We start from the raw sequence: 18824 nt of genomic DNA on the forward strand, positions 1-18824 counted from the left end.
TTGGAACTAAAAAATATTTTTTTAAATTGGACCTACAGTTTTTCAAATTTTTTTTTATTTTTCATAATAAATTTTTCAATAAAAAAAAAACTAAAAATTTTTAAATTTTCATGAATATTTATAGCAAAGAATCTATTTTTATTATCGTTTGTTGTTTTCAGTATAAGTTTTTTTTTTTAAATATAATTAATTAATTAAATCATTTAGATAAAAATGTTTGGTTATTTATCATAGTTTGCCGGAAAGAACCAAGTTGTTGAGTGCCCATCCCCGAAATGATCAACGACTGGTGAGTTATAAAAAAATATATTTTAAAAGTATTATTACGTTTAAATAGTCCATTAATTAAGACATTGAAGCAGAGGTAATAAAAAAGCCTCGATATTAAAATCCAAGGTACTGTTGATTGTTATTGCAATACGTAATAACTAATAACTATTTAGTTATTATTGTGTTGAGACATTGAAAATAGCTTAGACGTAGTGGAAAAAATAATAAAAACAACTCAGGAACAATAAACAAAACAATAAAATGGTTTATATTGAGATTGTGACGCTCGATTCGTAATCTCACATTATCGTACGTCAAAGCGGTTAACGAGAAAGCCTAAAGGTCAAATTCTAGCGCACTTCAATTCACAATTACTCTCTGCAAGAACGGAGAGCAGGTTAAATCCTGGTCTATTATATATAATATCGGCGGTAGAAGCGAAACTCGTATATCGTCCGCAGTAAACCGGTTGATAAATTTTTGTTATATAGATTTTCTTCGTGACCTCGTCTGTATCCTTAACTTATCAAGCGATGATACGTTAATAGTTAAAAGTCAAGCTGAAAATAAACATAACTGTTTTAATTACACGGTTCGGTTCAATATAAACTAGGGAAAAATTATTAACAATTATCGGAGCTGAAAAGTATTTTTCGCTATAAATTACTCCAATTTTTTTTTTTTTTATTGACTTTAATTATAATTCATAAATTTCTTTTTACTAGCAACCTTGCAGTCACTCTATGTGACTTGTGAACTATAAAAAAATAAAATTTTTCTTTATTAAATATTGACTTTTGTTAAATTGCACTGTACTTTCTTAAATATTGACGTTTATAAAAATATAAGCTCATCCTGATGTTACACTCATCAAGAGCTTTCACTTGAGTACCCACATGCAATTTTGATATATTTTTCATATATACATATATATAATATATATAAATATATGAAAAATTGATGTGGGTACTCAAATGAAAGGTCTTGATAAGTGTAACATCGAGATGAGCTTATATCTTTAAAAACGTCAATAGGTCACAAGATACAAGGTCATTTCTTAACTACTGACATTTTTTAAGATATAAACTCATTTCGACGTTACACTCATTGAGACCTTTCATTTAAATACCGACATGGCATTTTTTATATATTAGATATATATGCGGTATTTGTGAAGTATATAAATATATAAAATATATGAAAAATTGATGTGGGTACTCAAATGAAAGCTCTTGATGAGTGTAACATCGGGATGAGCTTATATCTTTAAAAATGTCGAGTTCACAAGATTCGATTTTATCATATGACTATTCTGGAGACAGAATTTTTCTTATTCTCTTAATAATATAGATAACAAAAAAAATATTTAATTTAAATTTCACTTGTTTAAAATTATTTTAAAAATAATAAAATAATTACGCTGCTGGTATAAAGACATTAAAGTACGTCGGTTTTACTCAAGGACATGGAAAATTGTGCGAAGTAAAATTTTTTTAACATTTCACAAATGTATTCATTCACTACTCAAGTGCTCGAGTTACCAGTAAACCGCATCGTAAACATAAAATAACAATATATTATTGTTTTAAATAAAAAGCATTTATTATGCTACAAATAAAAATAGCAGACACGACAATGTTACAATTTTTCATAAAAAAATTATTTTAAAAAAATATTTATGACATAATTTTATGCTTTTAACAAATTAAATGTAAAATATCTATTTCTGAAATTGCAAAACTTTCTCGTGTATTTATTTTGATAATTCACAGTGCATAACATTACTCAGCATGAATATTTATTTGTCATTTAGTTTTATCAGGAAAACTTTCTCTAATTTGTTGGTTTGTTTTATAAAAAAATAAAATAGAGTAGAGTTTTCACGGGAGCACGACCAAGTTTTGAAATCCATATTATACGATAGTTATACAGAGAGTTAAAATAAAATAGAGCACAGGTAGTGTTCATTATAGCAATTGCTGTGAACTCGTCGGCAGACGATACGTATGCTAATTTTTACGAGCACACTCGTTCTATAAGCATACATATTTCACCAGACGTATTACCATCCAGAAAATCATCTTCACGCGATCCTATTTCCGGTTAATTTTAACAATAATTGGGCCATTAAATTAAAAGACCGTAATAAAATATTACAATAATAATAGTAATAATATTTTATTATCTAAAAATTATTCATTTTGTTCGAGTAGTTTTTAACCCGCTAAATAAAATCTCATTTAAGATCCGATTCCATTAAATTTAAGATAAAAAATAAAAAATAATAAATTAATGTATGCTTTTTTCCGCTTCGACTTAAAAACTATCTCTCTTGAAGGAAGAATAGCTTTTGTGAATGACGATGCAATTTGGTTGGGTAGAAGTCAGACACGGTGGCTCCTCCCCCATCTACATGTATTATATCCCGGTAGGTCGTAAAAATTTAGCACCAATAATTGCTAGATACACGATACACAGCGTGGAAGCCCCCAAGTCACTCCTTACTCAAATTTTTAATCCTCTCTCTCTCTTTCATCCTCATAATGCATGATCCGTACACATATACAACACCATACATCCATAATATATAACGACTCATCGCAAATCTTTTGAAACCATATTAACATCCGGTATTGTTCTTTATTAAAATTATTAAAATATAAAGTAATATAACTCAAAGCATTTTATTTTTTAAACATTAAATTATGTACACCTTTTATAATTAACTACTTTTATTTTTTCTACACGGAGAAAAAAATATTGTTAGAATAAGGATACGTATCGTTATTGTTATTCTGACTATACGCCATATAGTCATTTTTTTTAGAGATATACGCTGTATAGCCAATTCAGCTATACAGCGTATCATCAAAATGACGATCCATATCATTATTTTAGTGTTACATTTAGTTAATTCAACTATACAGATCCTCACGTTAACGAAACAATTGCCTGTTTTGACGAAACTACATATATTTACAAGAGATATTCTCTGCATGCTTTTAAGTCAAACAAATGAATCCTTAAATCAGAAATCCGGAATTCCGGATTGTTATTTTAAGGAAACGTCGTTTGAGGATACGTTGGATAGTCATTTTAACAATATTTTTTTTCCGTGTATTAATTTATCTTACGGTCTTGTGTGGATTATATTGTCGAGCGTTTGTATAAATATTATTGTTGAATTAATCGATTACTATTATCATTTTTTTAGAGTAAACAAAAAAATAAGACATGTAATTTTTTGTCTGTAAAATTAAAATTTTTAAAAAGCGCGCATTAATCTCTTTGATACAAAATAATCCGTAAAGATTATCAATATTAAAAAATTTAATTTTGTTTAGAAAAATAAATCCAGTGGAAAAAAAAATAAAATAATCGATAGTTGATCAAATTTCAAATTAACTTTTAGCAAGGGTAACAATTTCAGGCTGGTTTATTAATTAGAAAATATAATATAAAAAAGAAAGTAAAACAAAGAAGACTTAAAATATCATTTAGTTAAATTAAATTCAATGTAGACATAACAAAGTAGTAGAAGAGTAGAGTGAAGAATCCTCTAAAATGTGTGCTATGTACAATATTATAGACAGAGTCCAGTTAGAACAAACACCACGTATATAAAATACAAAATATAAATATAAGAGACGTGACATCGCGAACTCACGTAGCCTTGGCCTACTCTACTCGTCTACCTATACCACTTGCAATCTCACCGTTTAGTTTTAGTTGTATTGTATTGTTAGTTCTACACACTATCTTTTTCTATCTTCTTCTCTATTTATTTTCTATTCCCTTCTCCTCGTCCTGTTCACCCCCTTAACCCTTCAGCCCGTTCCCTCGAACGAAATAACTACGCAGCAAAAATTGACTTACAACCGTCAAGTGAAAGCGATTCTTTAATAACCATTACAAAAATTTTAGTACCTTATTCCTGATTATATTCTAATTTATTGATTAATAATTATTATTATTATTATCGAAGAAGGATACGAAAAAATTATCAGAGAATTTTTTAAAGGGATTCGGCTTCCTTGAGATAAATTTTAATTGAAGAATTTTTGTATATAACAACACAGTTGAGATCAAGATTCGTGTATCCAGTTTATCCTTAAATGGAGGTTAAAATAAATAAGCAAAGACAGAGAGTTTGGGAGTCGTGTTTATCCAACTGGGTGGTCATCGGTCAGTGAGATTGCCGACGACGACGTTGTTGACATTTCGATCATTAAAAAAAATTTTAAAAACAACAAATTAACTAAGCTCGAGATAACAAAACCCAGAGGTTAATAAACTTTTAGACTCTAAAAAGTATTCACTTGAATTTTTGAAGTAATTATCAGTTTTTTAAGATTATAAGTACTTAGAACGCTTAAAAATGCCATTTTTCTATCATTTTCTCTGAAGAAGCCTTTTTAATGACTTTGAACTTTACTAATTAGTTATTATTTATAAATATATGAAATATCTTTTAGAATTAAAGAAAAATCACTGAAAAAAAGCGTTCAAATTTTTTTAAAGAATGTACATTAAAAAAATTAATTTTTTTCTTTAACTCTAAGCCCGTATAAGCTCTTAAATTCGCGGATTGTTGGCTAATAAATCGCAACTAAAAAAAGAAAAGAAGAAAAAGCTTGATCCTTCCAGCTGTGAAGTGTGATATAAAAGAGAAGAAAAAATAAATAAATAAAAGTTAAGTAAAGCTCGCTATAAGCTCGGGAAACCCAATAGATTGTTGACATTCCGCTGTAGCTAATTCTACTTCATGATGATGATATCCCACAATGTATTAGAGGCTTGCTCTGAATGTCGTGAGTATATATACTATATATATATATGATAGAGATATGTGGATATGTGGCTCAGACTCGCTCTCTGTTGGTCATATGTACATATATACTCAGCTAACTACTCAGGAAACTACTATAGACGTCTGATGTCGTTCTGGCCAGGACGTGTAATGGTCAAGTGTGTGTAGAGGCTCGAAAACCACAACGGGTTTTAGTGGATCAATACCGACTACTTTGTGATGTAACAGTATTAAATTAATTATTAAAATCTAATCACTGTACATCTCGTGTCTCGTATGATACATCGATCGTCCCGGTCTATTATTGGATGCAATGCGATTTATACTTTCCAGAAGGAAGCGGTCACGTAACAAGTCTTTTATTAAACTGTTTTAATAATATTAATCTTAATATTAATTTTAATACTAAGAAGCTTTAGGCGAATTTTTCTCTTTAATTTAATGTTTAAAAATAATAACAGTACTAATAAAATAGACTGTGTTGATCTTGATTATCGGCATGACAGAAAGCAAAGCAACAAATATTATAATAATATAATAAGAGAACAGAAGGATGATCAACTTTAAATTTAAGTTATAATATTGAACCAGACAATGTATGATAAGTCAGAGGTGCGCAGAACGAAACGATTGGGGCTTGCATAAATAAAGTGCAACGCTTAACTCGCGGTATATAATCATGAGCCATAATCCGATATCACTGATGGCCGATCTGGCCCGAGAGCAAGCGGCACAAGGTTCGCATCGATGAATCGGCTCGTTATCTCGCTCGTTTGACCTACTGACGTGACTCATTACTGTTGTTCATCACATCACTAATACTTGCCTTTAACTCGGTTTTACTTTGCCCAACATTATTACTTTCCTCTCTCTCTCTCTCTCTCTCTCTCTCTCTCTCTCTGTCTGTCTATGCTCTTGCAGGCTCCAAACTGTAGACACACTTACAACACACCAGCTCCACTGTATAATTCTTCCTGAATTGCAGCTGCCAGGTAGACAACCATATAATGCTATACTATTATGTTATATACCTTAAAAAATACATCTGGTTACAAATAGTATCATCAATACCGGTAATAGAATTCATTTAAATAGTTTTGAATAATGCTAAGTCCACACCTCTTATTTATTTTTAGTAGATTTTATAAAAATCTAACTATTGCAGCCGTCCTCATGGCGCAACTTTGAAAAAATTTAGTCGTTTTCTGACTTAGTTTGTCGAGCTGAGTCAGAAAATATATATAGTTCAAAAGTTTATATATGTATATATATATTTATACGATATAACGCGGCTTGTCAGCACGATAGCGTTTTCAATTTATAACCGATTCTTCTCAAACTCAACATGCTTTATCTATCGATCAAGACCAAGGTTAAGTTTGAAGATGAGCTTAATCGGGCGAGTAATTTGGAAATGACAGGATTTTGAAATTTTGAAAATCGTAAAAATTGATGTTTTTACTACTTCAATTTGATATAATTATTGATCGAGACAAGATATCAAAATTCGGTAAAATGCATCGTAAAGCTCTTTTAATAAGCTTCAATTTCCACTACTCAGAAGTGGTAATAGCCTCAATATTACTCCTTTTACAGTTCGTTTAATGAAACAGTTTTACTGTTGCAGCCGTTTTAAAATTATTGTCTGCATCATAGCTTAATTATGATGTAAATTCAATAATTGCGATAATGATTAGTCTTTCGTGTAATGTTTTCAGGTAATTCGTCAGTAAATATGTCACAAATTAGTTCTATATATTGTTTTCTTCAATTAAAATTTTATCCGGTTTCAAACATCTGATTGATTTGCAAACTGTTGTTCCTAAGCAGTTATTTAAAATTTAGTCATTTATAATTCAAATTTCATAATCTTTGCAATTCTTTGAGAAACTTTTTCTTCAAAAGTTAATTTTTTTTCCAAAATTTGTTCTAAATAGTTTTAAATTTATTATTGAATTTTGTTTTTAATTCATAAATAAGTTATACATTATTAGTGTTATTATATTATTTTATTAAAAATCAATTTTCTTTATTTGAAAAATCTACTTCCATTTCGGCTGCCGAATAGCCTTTTTTTATTTTTATCTTTATTACCGCTGAAAATCGAATATTTTATTTTTATTCGTCTTATATCAAAATATGTAAGCTTATATTTTTTTTAAAGTTGCGCAAGATTTTTATTGGCCATTAAAATGCTGGGTAGTTTTTTTTCAGCTAAAAAATTGCTATTTTTTTCTTTGAAATTTAACTCCTTGAAATAACACGAAAGCTTTGTCTGCTCTCGCCGCGTTATTGCACAATATTTACAAGAAAACAAGAGTAATAATATTCTAAAAGATCTAAATTCTCAAAGTTCCGTGTTTATTATTAATTTAAAGTCCATTAAAAAGCTCATCTCGACAGATAATTGCATATATTAGATAGAGGTTTGCAAAAACAAGAATACTTGTCCTCGTCCTCCATTGTTGTTTGTTTCCTGACCTTAATTACACACAGCCACGTGTCATTCTCTCTCTTGAGTTGTTTAAAAAGACATACAACACACACGACATACTCCGACACTAAATTATACCTCGAGAACTCCATAACAAATGTAATACTTATGAAATAGTCTTCACTCGTACTGTACAACACATAACAAACTTACAAACTACTATTTCAATCGACTCACACTCGTTCTTTTTTTTCATTTGTTTAACTTTCAATAATTGTAATAATTATGCTATTTTCATCTCTTAAATTACCGGCTATTACGAATTATCTTGATTGCATGCACCTTTGTGAATTTTACTCGAGTATAAATTATTTTACAAATAACAAAGTAATAAAAAATGATTATAGTTATTGCAATAAAATAATTGTCAACAATGCCGGGTAGGTATAGTATTATTATTATTACTATGAGTGAGTTTATAAATATAGCGCGTTATATAACTGGGTATATATTTACAAACAAGTACATTGGTCTCCAATATAATAATAAACATAGCTCTTACGCTGATGTCCGCCACACACGTGTGTATTATAAGTTCAATTTGTTTTAAAGAAAAATAAATAAATAAATTCTATAGTTTATTTTTAAAAATAAAAATAACAAGTAAATAATAAATGAAAGTATATTGAATAAAATCGTATCGTATAGTAAGTTGATGTAGAATAAATGTTTACGCTCGATCACAATCAATAACCATTGGCGTGTATCTGAGTATGTATATAAAGTTAATGAATCAAACAAGTATGATTATATACTACCAGCTTAAATTGTTACCTTTTGACCCTTTTCCCATTTATTTGAACTAACTCGAGTTACAATTCAATTATCTGATCTCACGGGCTTAATATTTCAATCGATATTATAAATTATAATAATCGATAAAATTGATATGATACAAACATGACTGATTACTGATCTCGAGATCAAAGACGTTATATTTAAAGTTGTATCCGCAATGCGGTTTTCTTCAACCGTTAAATTATTCTCTTTACTTTATGGTTAAATATTTTAATTTTTTAAAATCGACTGTTGAATTTAATAAAGCGTGAAAAGAATGAATGTTTAAATTTTTAAATTAATTTTTGGGACTACTGTCAATAAAAATTTGTTAGGTTTTTATTTAAATTTGAAATTTGATACTCACTATTTAGTAATTGAATATAAATGTCTATTGTATAAACAAAAGTGAGTTAATTTTAATATTATTGTAAATTTAAAAAGATTAATGATGTTTTTCAGAAGATTTATAATGTAGGTCTTTAATATCACATAAAATATTTATAAATATTCCGAGAACTATATAATAAATTATAAATAGTTGAAAATATTCAAATTTGAATAAATAAGTTAAGTTAAGTTGTTTTTAATAAATACAATATTTAAATTGAATATAATTATTTATAGTGTTGAGTTTTATTTAAAAGGAGAGATTAACGCGTCTGACGCTAAAGGGAGCAATGGCAGTAGTTTATTTTTCGGAGAGTACACTGGGAGAATTAAAAAAAGCCCGAGGAAGGAGCTAAGGGGGTGTGTATAAATGGGTACGCGCGACTGTAAGCAAATTTTTAGCAAAGAAAACACAGAGGTCTGGCCAACTGCCAGCTTTAATTAATTCTGCGGTATAATCATCAACTAACAAGACTGGACACGTAATTAGTCACTATTATAGTAACCAGTAAATTCTATTTTTTTCTTTTAAATAGAATAAATTGTCATTCAATAAAAAAACAAACTTATAATTATTTATCGTTTGGTTTTTCCGTGATTTGAACGCTAGACCGAGAATTTATAAATTTCGTCAGACCGCTGATGACTCAATTGATTCGGAAAGATAATCCTGGTAAATTAGCATACCACTATTTGTATTATTTTATAATATTTCTAAGAATCAATTTACCTGGTGATGTACACGCGAGAGAAAGTTTATCCTATTTATAGACGTTAGATGTGATATTAATGTTTAAATGTTTTCTTTGACAAAAGGTATGATGAAAGTATTATTCATTTTTTATTTTATTGATTTATTATCGCTATACTTTTTCAATAATTTCATCATCAAAATAATAGAACAAAAGGTTAGCATAAATAAAAAAAATTTTAAGTTTTTAAATATTAAAATTTTGTTTATTTAAAGAATTTTTCAAGTAAATATTTTCCAAGTTGACGATAATTTTTTTCGAGTCAAAATAATTTTGGTCGTCCGTCAATTAATAGAAATGACGGGATAAATTCAATAAAAATAAACAAAAATTATAAGGGCGACTCAAGGACCATTAAGTTATTTTCTCAAGAGTTTTACGCCGTAAATAATTGTAACAAAAAAAAAATTAGGAAAACGGTTGACCCTTAAGGCCATCCCAGCAACTTTCCGCTAACTCTATACCTAAACGCTCACCATTTCACTCATTTTGTTTTTGAGCTCGGAGAGCTCAAAAATATTATTTTTGGTTTATCTTGAGCTTTCCAAGCTCAAAGACATGACTGTTCTATGCTTTTGAGCTCTTCGAGCTCAAAAGTCTGATAGGAGTTTCATATAACACTATTTTTTGAATTTTTAAACCATAATAACTTTTGAATGAATCAACCGATTTTCTCGCGGTTTACGGCATCCAGCGCAGTTTTTTGAGCTTTTTTAAGAAATTTCAGAGCGCAAGCTAATCAGACCAAAAATTTCATAGAAATTCTAAAAAAAACATTTTTTTCCAATTTTTTTCGACAACGATATCTTCCGAACGAATCAACCGATTTTAATCAGACTGGTGGCAATCGACGTAGTTTTTTTAGGTTAAGAGCTGATTAGTTTCTGTAATTAATCGGTAGAGCGGTTTAAAAGTTATTCCAAAAAAACGGATATTTGGAAATAAAATTTTTGAGATTTCTCAAAATTGATCGACTCGAATTTTCTAAACTAGTATCAGAAATATAAGGGCATTAAACTCTTTGGAATACCGCTTATTTCGATCAAATCGAATAAGCCGTTCAAAACTTACACACTGAGAGAAAAGTGCATAGTTAACTGAATCATAACATCACAATTATGAAAATATAGTTTTCTGAACTTTTTTTTTGTAGTTACTCAAACTATGCATTAGTTTAAGTAACTATTGATAAATAGTTATATCGACTATATTTTAATAAATATGTTTTTGTTATCGTGTTAAACAAAAAGTTATTAGGTGACTGAAAGGTTTTTACGGACAACGTCTCAGATAGCTAAACTGGAAGAGCCCTTAGTGCGTAACCAAAAGATCCGAGTTCGATTCCCGGTCCGAGCTATCCGAATTATTTTTTCTATTTTCTGAGTGAAAGTTAATCAAGATGGCTATCAAGCTGATATTTAACTGAAAATAGTTTAAGTAACTATCTATTGGAATTCAATATAATAAATAATGTTAAGTACAAGAACTGCAATTAAATAGTGGTGATGCTATTTAACTAGATTTTCCTAGTTCAGTTGACCATATTTTTCTCTCAGTGCAAGAGATTTACATACAGACACGGTGACATCACTGCGGGAATAGTCAGGAAAGCATTTTAGGACCTTAAAACATCGAGATCTGATGAAAACTCAATTTTCAAAAAACGGGGTAAAACCAATAACTTCCCGATTTTTGAAAATTTTCAATTTTCTTAGCGGAAAGTTAATAAACGAAAGCTGTGCTCGGTAAATTTGAATCTACAGCTTGTCGCAACTGAATAATTATTGGATAAATAAATTTATTTATTTATTGGAAGTTTAAATGGAAGATAATTGAATGAAATCATTGACAAAGTATGTGTATAATAACAACAATTATATGAGATAATAAAAAATGAATAAAATATTGGATCTACAAGCCGTGACGAAGTACTCGGAAACAAAATATTTATTGACCGTTCTAGTGAAGTACGTCATTGTATATATACTGTCTATTATACCCGGTATCGAGAGGTACGCATAGCAATTTGACAAATATTTTCTGCGTACGCTGATAAACTCGAGGGAATACTGAACAAGTAGATGATAAATAAATACACATCTACATATTTTTGTGTATCAACTATAATATAATAGGAGGTTGATATATCTATCGGACAAATAAAACCAACGAGGATAATTTATCGCGTATATACAATGCTACAACGCGGTTGTTTATGTCTGGATAATTGTCGACCAGATTGTTCAAAAAGAGCCTCGGTTTATCATGAAAAATTTTTAACTAATTTGATTGAGGGATATTGAGATATATTTTGTGTTATTTATTAACTCTCGTTGGTATTTAAATTTTATTGGAGGGCATTTAAATGTTTGTTTTTATTTATTTAAAAAAGCCGATTTTATACGAAAAAATATTATATGAAATTCTGATTAATTTATTCATTAATATTTAGGAAATATACAAACAGATGCACACCTCGAATGCTCAGAAATTTTTTTAGCGAGTCAAACATCTATAATGATGGTGATGAAAATAGTTTTAATGCTCAGTAGGATTTTATTATCCAGAAAGATTGAATGAAAATTCTAAATTTATCAAGCGTTTGAAGTGTGCGATAAATACAATAAAATAGCTAAAAATATTAAGCATTTAAATAGATATTGATACTGTAAAAAAATATTTAATAATTATCAAATACTCACGATGGTGTGTAGGATAATTATTGTTGTTATTCGACATAACTTTATAATCCATGTTGGCACTCGCTCCTTCAAGAAGCACTTCACGTTCAAAAATTAATATTGCCAGTACGCGACATTATTAATCATTAACTATTAATAATTAAATATTATTTAAGGAGTAACAATTTGTTGGTTTATATCTTCAGTCGTGTTTGAAAAGATCGATCGACTATTGGACAATTCACTTTCTAAGTCACTTCCAATTTCGAATTAAATATCTAAAAAAAATCATTCATCTTATCTTTAATAAAATTAATTGGATTGCTTTTATAACTGGATTACTTCATGTACTTGATATAATTTTAATTATTTTTTTAAATATACGTTTTAGATTATTTTTTTTACAAATTATTAATGTAATTAAACCGATTTTCTTTATTAGTTGACAAAATACAATGTCATTTCTTAAATATTGACATTTTTAAAGATATAAGCTCATCCCGATGTTACACTCATCAAGATCTTTCATTCGAGTACCCACATCAATTTTTCATATATTTTATATATTTATATATTTCACAAAAAAAATTTTAAATTTAAAAAAAAAATTTTAATTTCAGTGTGGTACTATTTTTTAAAATAAGATGTTGATGAATACCAATCTTCATCTTGTTTTAAAAAACAGTAACACACTGAAATTTTTTAATTTTAATTTTAATTTTTAATTAAAAATTTTTCTTTTAAATTTATTTTTTTTTTAAACTTATTAAGGATTAGTTTTTTGATTTGGAATAAAATTATAATCTGTATTATTCATTATAATATACTTATTATTCATATATATTTGATTGCAAAATGTACTTGAAAATGATAATGTAAAAATGGGTACTATCTGCAGATAGATTCTAGTTAAATTCCAAATGGACGCCACTTCTATGTAAGATGGGACTGACGAGCATGCGCGCGGTACTGACAACCATCTGAGACAAATAAATCTCAGATGGATCTGAGCCCCATCTCGGATTGAACTGAAATAAACGGAAACTGTACCTACTACAGTCTACATAGAAGTAGTAACCATTTGTAAATTTTTTTCACTATAGATGGAACTGGGTTCCGTCGAACATGGAAACCAGTTAAATCTCGTTTTTTCCGTGTAGTGACTGCAAGATTGCTAGTAAATAAATACATAAAAAATAATTATAAAAATGCATCCGCAATTCTTAAGTTCAAAAGTTAATACGACAAGTATTTTCGGTAAAAAACGACAAATAAAGGTACCCAAACGAATAATAAGAAATGATAGCCACATGATATATATATTCGTGTAGATACGCACATACTTAAGATCATAAAAGCATTTCTAGGAACTGAACAACATACAAAGTCTGTTATGTTGTTATTCTAATCGAGTCGGTACGAAAATAGACGGCGTGGGCGGCTTTTCAGAGTAGAGCTGCATAGCAATATTACATATATTGTCTATATATCTATATCTGAGGCTATAACTCTATTTTGTGTGCGTCTGCATACGTATGACAAAAAGAGATCCGAGATGATGTGACGAAGAAAATCCTAAGGAGTCTTTATATGTAGTGTGTCGTGTCCTATACTACTTACTACTACTTATATCACCACTACTAGTGTATAAATATAAAATAACTGAACACGTATAACAACACGATACGGTAGAGTTAATATAAGTCGAGTTGAGTGTCTGGCTTGGTTTCATTTGGTTTCGGGGCTGAACAACAACATCATACCATACCATAGCATAGCATACCACTATAATATAAATATATAAATATGTACGTATGTATCGGAATGAACATACGCATAGCCACGCGGTGGCGTCTGTTTACCAGCAATTTTAAATTTTTTATTATTATTTTTGTTATTTATTTATTTTTTATTATTACTCCCGGCCACTCGCCGATCACCCCTTCCTCCTCTTCTACCTATGTATAGGGTTCCCCACCCTTTCATACATGAACGCACATACAAGAAAGACCACACCGCGAGTTATCCTTTCTCTCTTTTCTACGGCCTTTTTCTTCCCGTTTTTTTTTATTTTTTTATTTTTTTATTTTTGTTGTTATTTAATTTCATTTTTGTTTATTTTTATTTGCTAATCCTTTTATACTTTTCTTGTCTCACTACACAAGGATCAACATTTCGCGTGTGTACATTGTTACTATATACTACGAGCTACGCAAAAAATAACAAAACAATAAAATAAATAAATAGATTAAAAAAACTAAGACAAAGAGAAGCTGGTGCAGGCTCGCGTCGCGTAACAAAAGGCGCCGCGAAGAACCGCAAACAAGCAGGAGGTCCTTGTTACATTCGGTGGACAAGCCTCGACTGGCACAAAAAAAATTTTTTTTATTCTACTTGACAATTATCAATTTTTGACTTGTTATTGAGTAAAATCAACCAAAAAATTAAAATTTAAACGAAAAATGATGAATTTTATCCAAAATTTAAACTGTAATAAATAATAATCGATTTATAATATAATAAGTAATGATCAACTGCTAAAAATTACCATTTCAAACAGTAAAATCGTGATTTTACTATTCACTTTATAATATTTATCATTTAAACGCTACAATTTATTTTTTACATGGAAGTAAATACTATTTCAAACAGTAATATTCGCTATGTGAATGTCGAAAATGTTAAAGTATAATAATTAAGAATTTTGACTTTGATATTTATCATTTGGTACCTAAAAAATGATCGCATGATATGTAAAAAGTATAAAATAAAGTTACTAAATTTCTAATACACAGTAAAAAATTTTGCGTCATTGCGTCAAAAAATTTTGTGTTAAATATTTAACACTTTTATGTATAAATTTAATATTTATTGTGTTAAATTAACACAAAGAAGTGTTAAATATTCAACATAAAAATTTTTAACACAAAATTGTTTACTGTGTACAAGCAACGTCAATATTTACAAAGTAAAATGGTAAATTTTGAACGCAACGCTAAAAATTAAACTATAATTATTGACTTGCTTGGACTGGTAAATAAAAACGTATATTTTAAAAGTAGAATTTTTGCTGTTTCAAATGTTAAATTTTCCCAGAGTGAGACTCCCTTCTCCTTATCTGAGTTCCCCTTCTCCCCATAGTACGGACTATATATTGAAATGGCAATTTTTACTGTTTGAAACTGTAATTTTTTAAGATGAGAGAGTCGTTATTTACTATAGTGACTTCTACTAATCACTTATTTTCGATATTAAATTATAAATTGTAGCTTTTACACTTTCTACATTAAGTTCTGTAATATTTACACGGAAAAAAAAGTTGATTTAAAAATTGCATCACTAATGATGTAAAAATCCGATTGTACGAGTGGCGTTAGTTTTGGTTTGAGGTGATACAAATATTGTATCACCGTGATGTAGATTCCACATCACAGTGAAGTAAATTATGAGTGCGCTACACGCACGCGTCTGAATATTGTATAGGTTATATTTGTTGTTGATGTTTTGTGTCGTATGTATTTTTTTATTAATTAAGAATTTGTTATAAAAAAAACGTGATAATAACATAGCCGATGACTTTGTATGTTCAATGCTAAAAGAATATTGTCTGGAAAAATTTATTTCAAGGTTTGAGGGTACGAATATTACCGTCAAGTTAGTCCCATTTAAAATACATTAGATACAAAAATTGCATCACCGGGTGGCGTAAATTTAGCATCACCTCTGTTGACTTCACAGGTGATACAATTTTTGTATCACCTGATGAGATTTTAAAGCCACTTTTTTTTCCGTGTGTATTTTTGCCACCCCGATGTCCGCTGTACTGTTTGAAACTCTAAAAATTAACCGGAATCCGAGTGAATTTCACAGTTTACTTTTTTCCGTGTATTTTTTTTTTTGTTTATAGCAAAAATAATTTACAAAAACAATCAGCTTGACGAAAGAAAGATGATTGATAGGAGGAAGGATTTACTATTTAATATTTAGAATTTTATTGGGATGTCACACGGAAAAGCTTTATAACGTAACCATAGAATTTGAAACGACTAACCGGATTGGATATCTATTTCCACTACTCATTTTGACCCGTTCAATGTATCAGGTAGAACAGCACCAGCGAAACTGCAAGTACTGACTGGAGCTATTTATTTCAATTCTTCATACGCCGAACAGAACAAAACAGAACAGAGCAGAGCGGGAATATGTAGTATGGGCGATACATACAACAGATGAGAGTATATGGAGCGGTACAAGAGTACAAGAGATACGATTAACTGTGACGATGACTGGACTGGTACTATAACTATTACCATTACTATTACTATCACGTGTACTATTCACTAGACTACTATTTTAACTTGAACGCCCACACACTCGACACAGGCTTTGGCTCTCAAACGCATAATAATTTATACGTCGCGAATCACGAATCACGTCAGACAATCAAGCAAATTGTTCGCGGTATCGTGATACTTTAAATTACGAGGCAACTTCAATGCTATACTGCGCTATCCTCGATAATATAATATAGCTACAACTAAAATAACAAAATTAATTAAAATCGTATGGTTGGTCTTTCTTGTCATATACATTTTCATTTATTTTTATTATTTTCCACGGCATAAATCCGCGGAATTTAATGCCCCTGAACAAAATAAATTGTTTTATTCATTAAAACTACAAAGTATTCGACTCGACGGATCGAAGAAGACGAAGACGAAGACAAGGAAAGTATTAAGGACGAAAGCTGAGAGAAAGGAAAGGTGATCATTTATTTGAAAGTATGAAAGCCATTCAGTCCTTGAGAATTTCAAAGCCTTTCTCTGTGTAGACGTTTCAAATATTGAGAAAAGTTTCGACAGACTTATCACTCTTTTTTTTTTCATTTTTAATATTGATATTAATATTGTTTGATGATTAATTACGGATATTTTTTTGCTCTTATCTGACTCTCGGAGATTATGTATTTAATGATCATTTTTACCCGGAAATCACAACTTTTGTTTACTTTTACTACAACGATTATGACCTCCAAAAAAGCATTGCGTCATAAATACACAAATAAAATAGTTAAATAAAAGTGAGTCATCAAAGTTAGTACGTAGCTTAAAGTTACATGAGGAATTTAATAAGTTGACACTCAAATTTAATTTTCAATAAAAGGTTTAGTCGGAATTTAGTAATCAAGCCAATTGAGAATTAAAAAAAAATTTATTAGAGACTTGTCAGTCATTTAAAATGTTATTTTTTACTAGAATTTAATTTTTTTTTTTATTTACCAAAAATATTATTAAAGGATCTATTGCAATTTTTTATTTTTTTACACTGAATATTTTTGGGATTTAAAAAAAATCAGTCGATTTTTTTGGCTCAGTCTAGTGAATATTACTATAAATATTATTTCACAATACAAAAAAAAAATATCAGAGAATCGATGATAAAACGGCGAAGAAAATAGAAATGGTGTGAAATGAAAAAAGTTTAAGAATAAAAGTCACGACCTTTTTCAATTGCATTCTTATATACTTACAGACAATCCGATACAATTTTATATATATACAATTGACGATGGAACTTGACAGGTTCCGAGGAGAAAGAACTCGAATAAGAGAATGGAACGAGAAAAGGAAATAGATAAAAACTAGAAAGCTTTTACGATCACCCGTACCGAGGATTTTTTCCAAATATCAAACGTTAATTTCATCTCTTATTTATTTTTTACTCTGAGTAAGCGACATTCATAAATAAATGCTTCCATTAAACCGGCTTTTAACATATATTCATAAAATAATAAACTGAAATCGTGGATAATAATTAAACATTACCATTCATTGAAATTTTATTTTATTTTCATTCTAATTAAAAATAATAATGATTAAATAAAAAATATGAATAAGCGTTCAGGTACTCGATCCATTTATTCTTCGGCGCATCAAGTGTGACGTACGACGTTAAAAGATTAAGTTAGATGACGATATAATAACACATACTGCACATGAAATGCTAAGTCTACTGTTCAGCTGTGTCAGCGGGTTTAATCAACAATTATTAAATACTATCGCTAATTAAAATTTAAATCTTAGTGAATTTTCTTCCCACAAGATCAGTCCACTTAATTTGTTTTTTTTTAATGGTTTAATTCAATGATAAATTAACAATTATTAATCTCAAATCTGAAATATATAAATTACTGACTACTTGCTAAATTATTAATGCATTTAATACGCAACCAGTGACCCAATAATCTAAATAAGTTTATTTTTAATAGCTCAATTTAATTTTTTTTTGGCCCAATTAATCTTTAAAATTCCGTAGGATTTAATTCCGCAGTTTTTAAATATAAACAAAAATATTTTCGCGGACTTTAAGATCGAAATTATTTCTTCCCTCAATAGAAAATTTTTTTACTTTAAAAGTGAATTTTAATGAAAATTAAATTAGCCGACATTTAAAAATTTTTATAATTTTTTTTTATTGAAGAAATGATCATAAAAAAAGAAAAAAAAATTTCACTTGTGAAAAACTTTAAAAATTGTAAGTGCAATTTTTAAAAAATATTTTTTTGTTCCAATTAATTATTAAAAAAAAATTAAAATCGTTGGCTAACTTTAGTAGTATGAATTGTAATAATGATAAAGTTAGCCGACATT

General features: G+C 28.9%; 2 protein-coding genes across 5 annotated transcripts in view; one reads left to right on the forward strand and one right to left on the reverse strand.

The window, feature by feature from the left end:
- Window positions 1-18824, reverse strand: part of LOC123260574 (growth factor receptor-bound protein 10-like) — a 221527-nt gene that overhangs the window by 171253 nt on the left and 31450 nt on the right. The window contains exon 2 of one of the 3 annotated variants that reach the window (XM_044721740.1): window positions 12196-12452. The exons of the other annotated variants lie outside the window; for them this stretch is intronic. Within the exon in view, the coding sequence (XP_044577675.1) occupies window positions 12196-12247 (52 nt within the window). The 5' untranslated portion in view covers window positions 12248-12452. The remainder of the gene's footprint in view (window positions 1-12195; window positions 12453-18824) is intronic. 3 annotated transcript variants of the gene reach the window in all.
- LOC123260572 (SET and MYND domain-containing protein 4-like) overlaps window positions 1-18824 on the forward strand; it is an 87736-nt gene that overhangs the window by 1343 nt on the left and 67569 nt on the right. For both annotated transcript variants that reach the window (XM_044721735.1, XM_044721736.1), the window contains one exon: window positions 235-289. The gene's annotated coding sequence lies outside the window, so the exon portion shown is untranslated. The remainder of the gene's footprint in view (window positions 1-234; window positions 290-18824) is intronic.

This window comes from Cotesia glomerata, linkage group LG3 (genome assembly GCF_020080835.1).
Source record: "Cotesia glomerata isolate CgM1 linkage group LG3, MPM_Cglom_v2.3, whole genome shotgun sequence".
Classification (NCBI taxonomy): Eukaryota; Metazoa; Arthropoda; class Insecta; order Hymenoptera; family Braconidae; genus Cotesia; species Cotesia glomerata.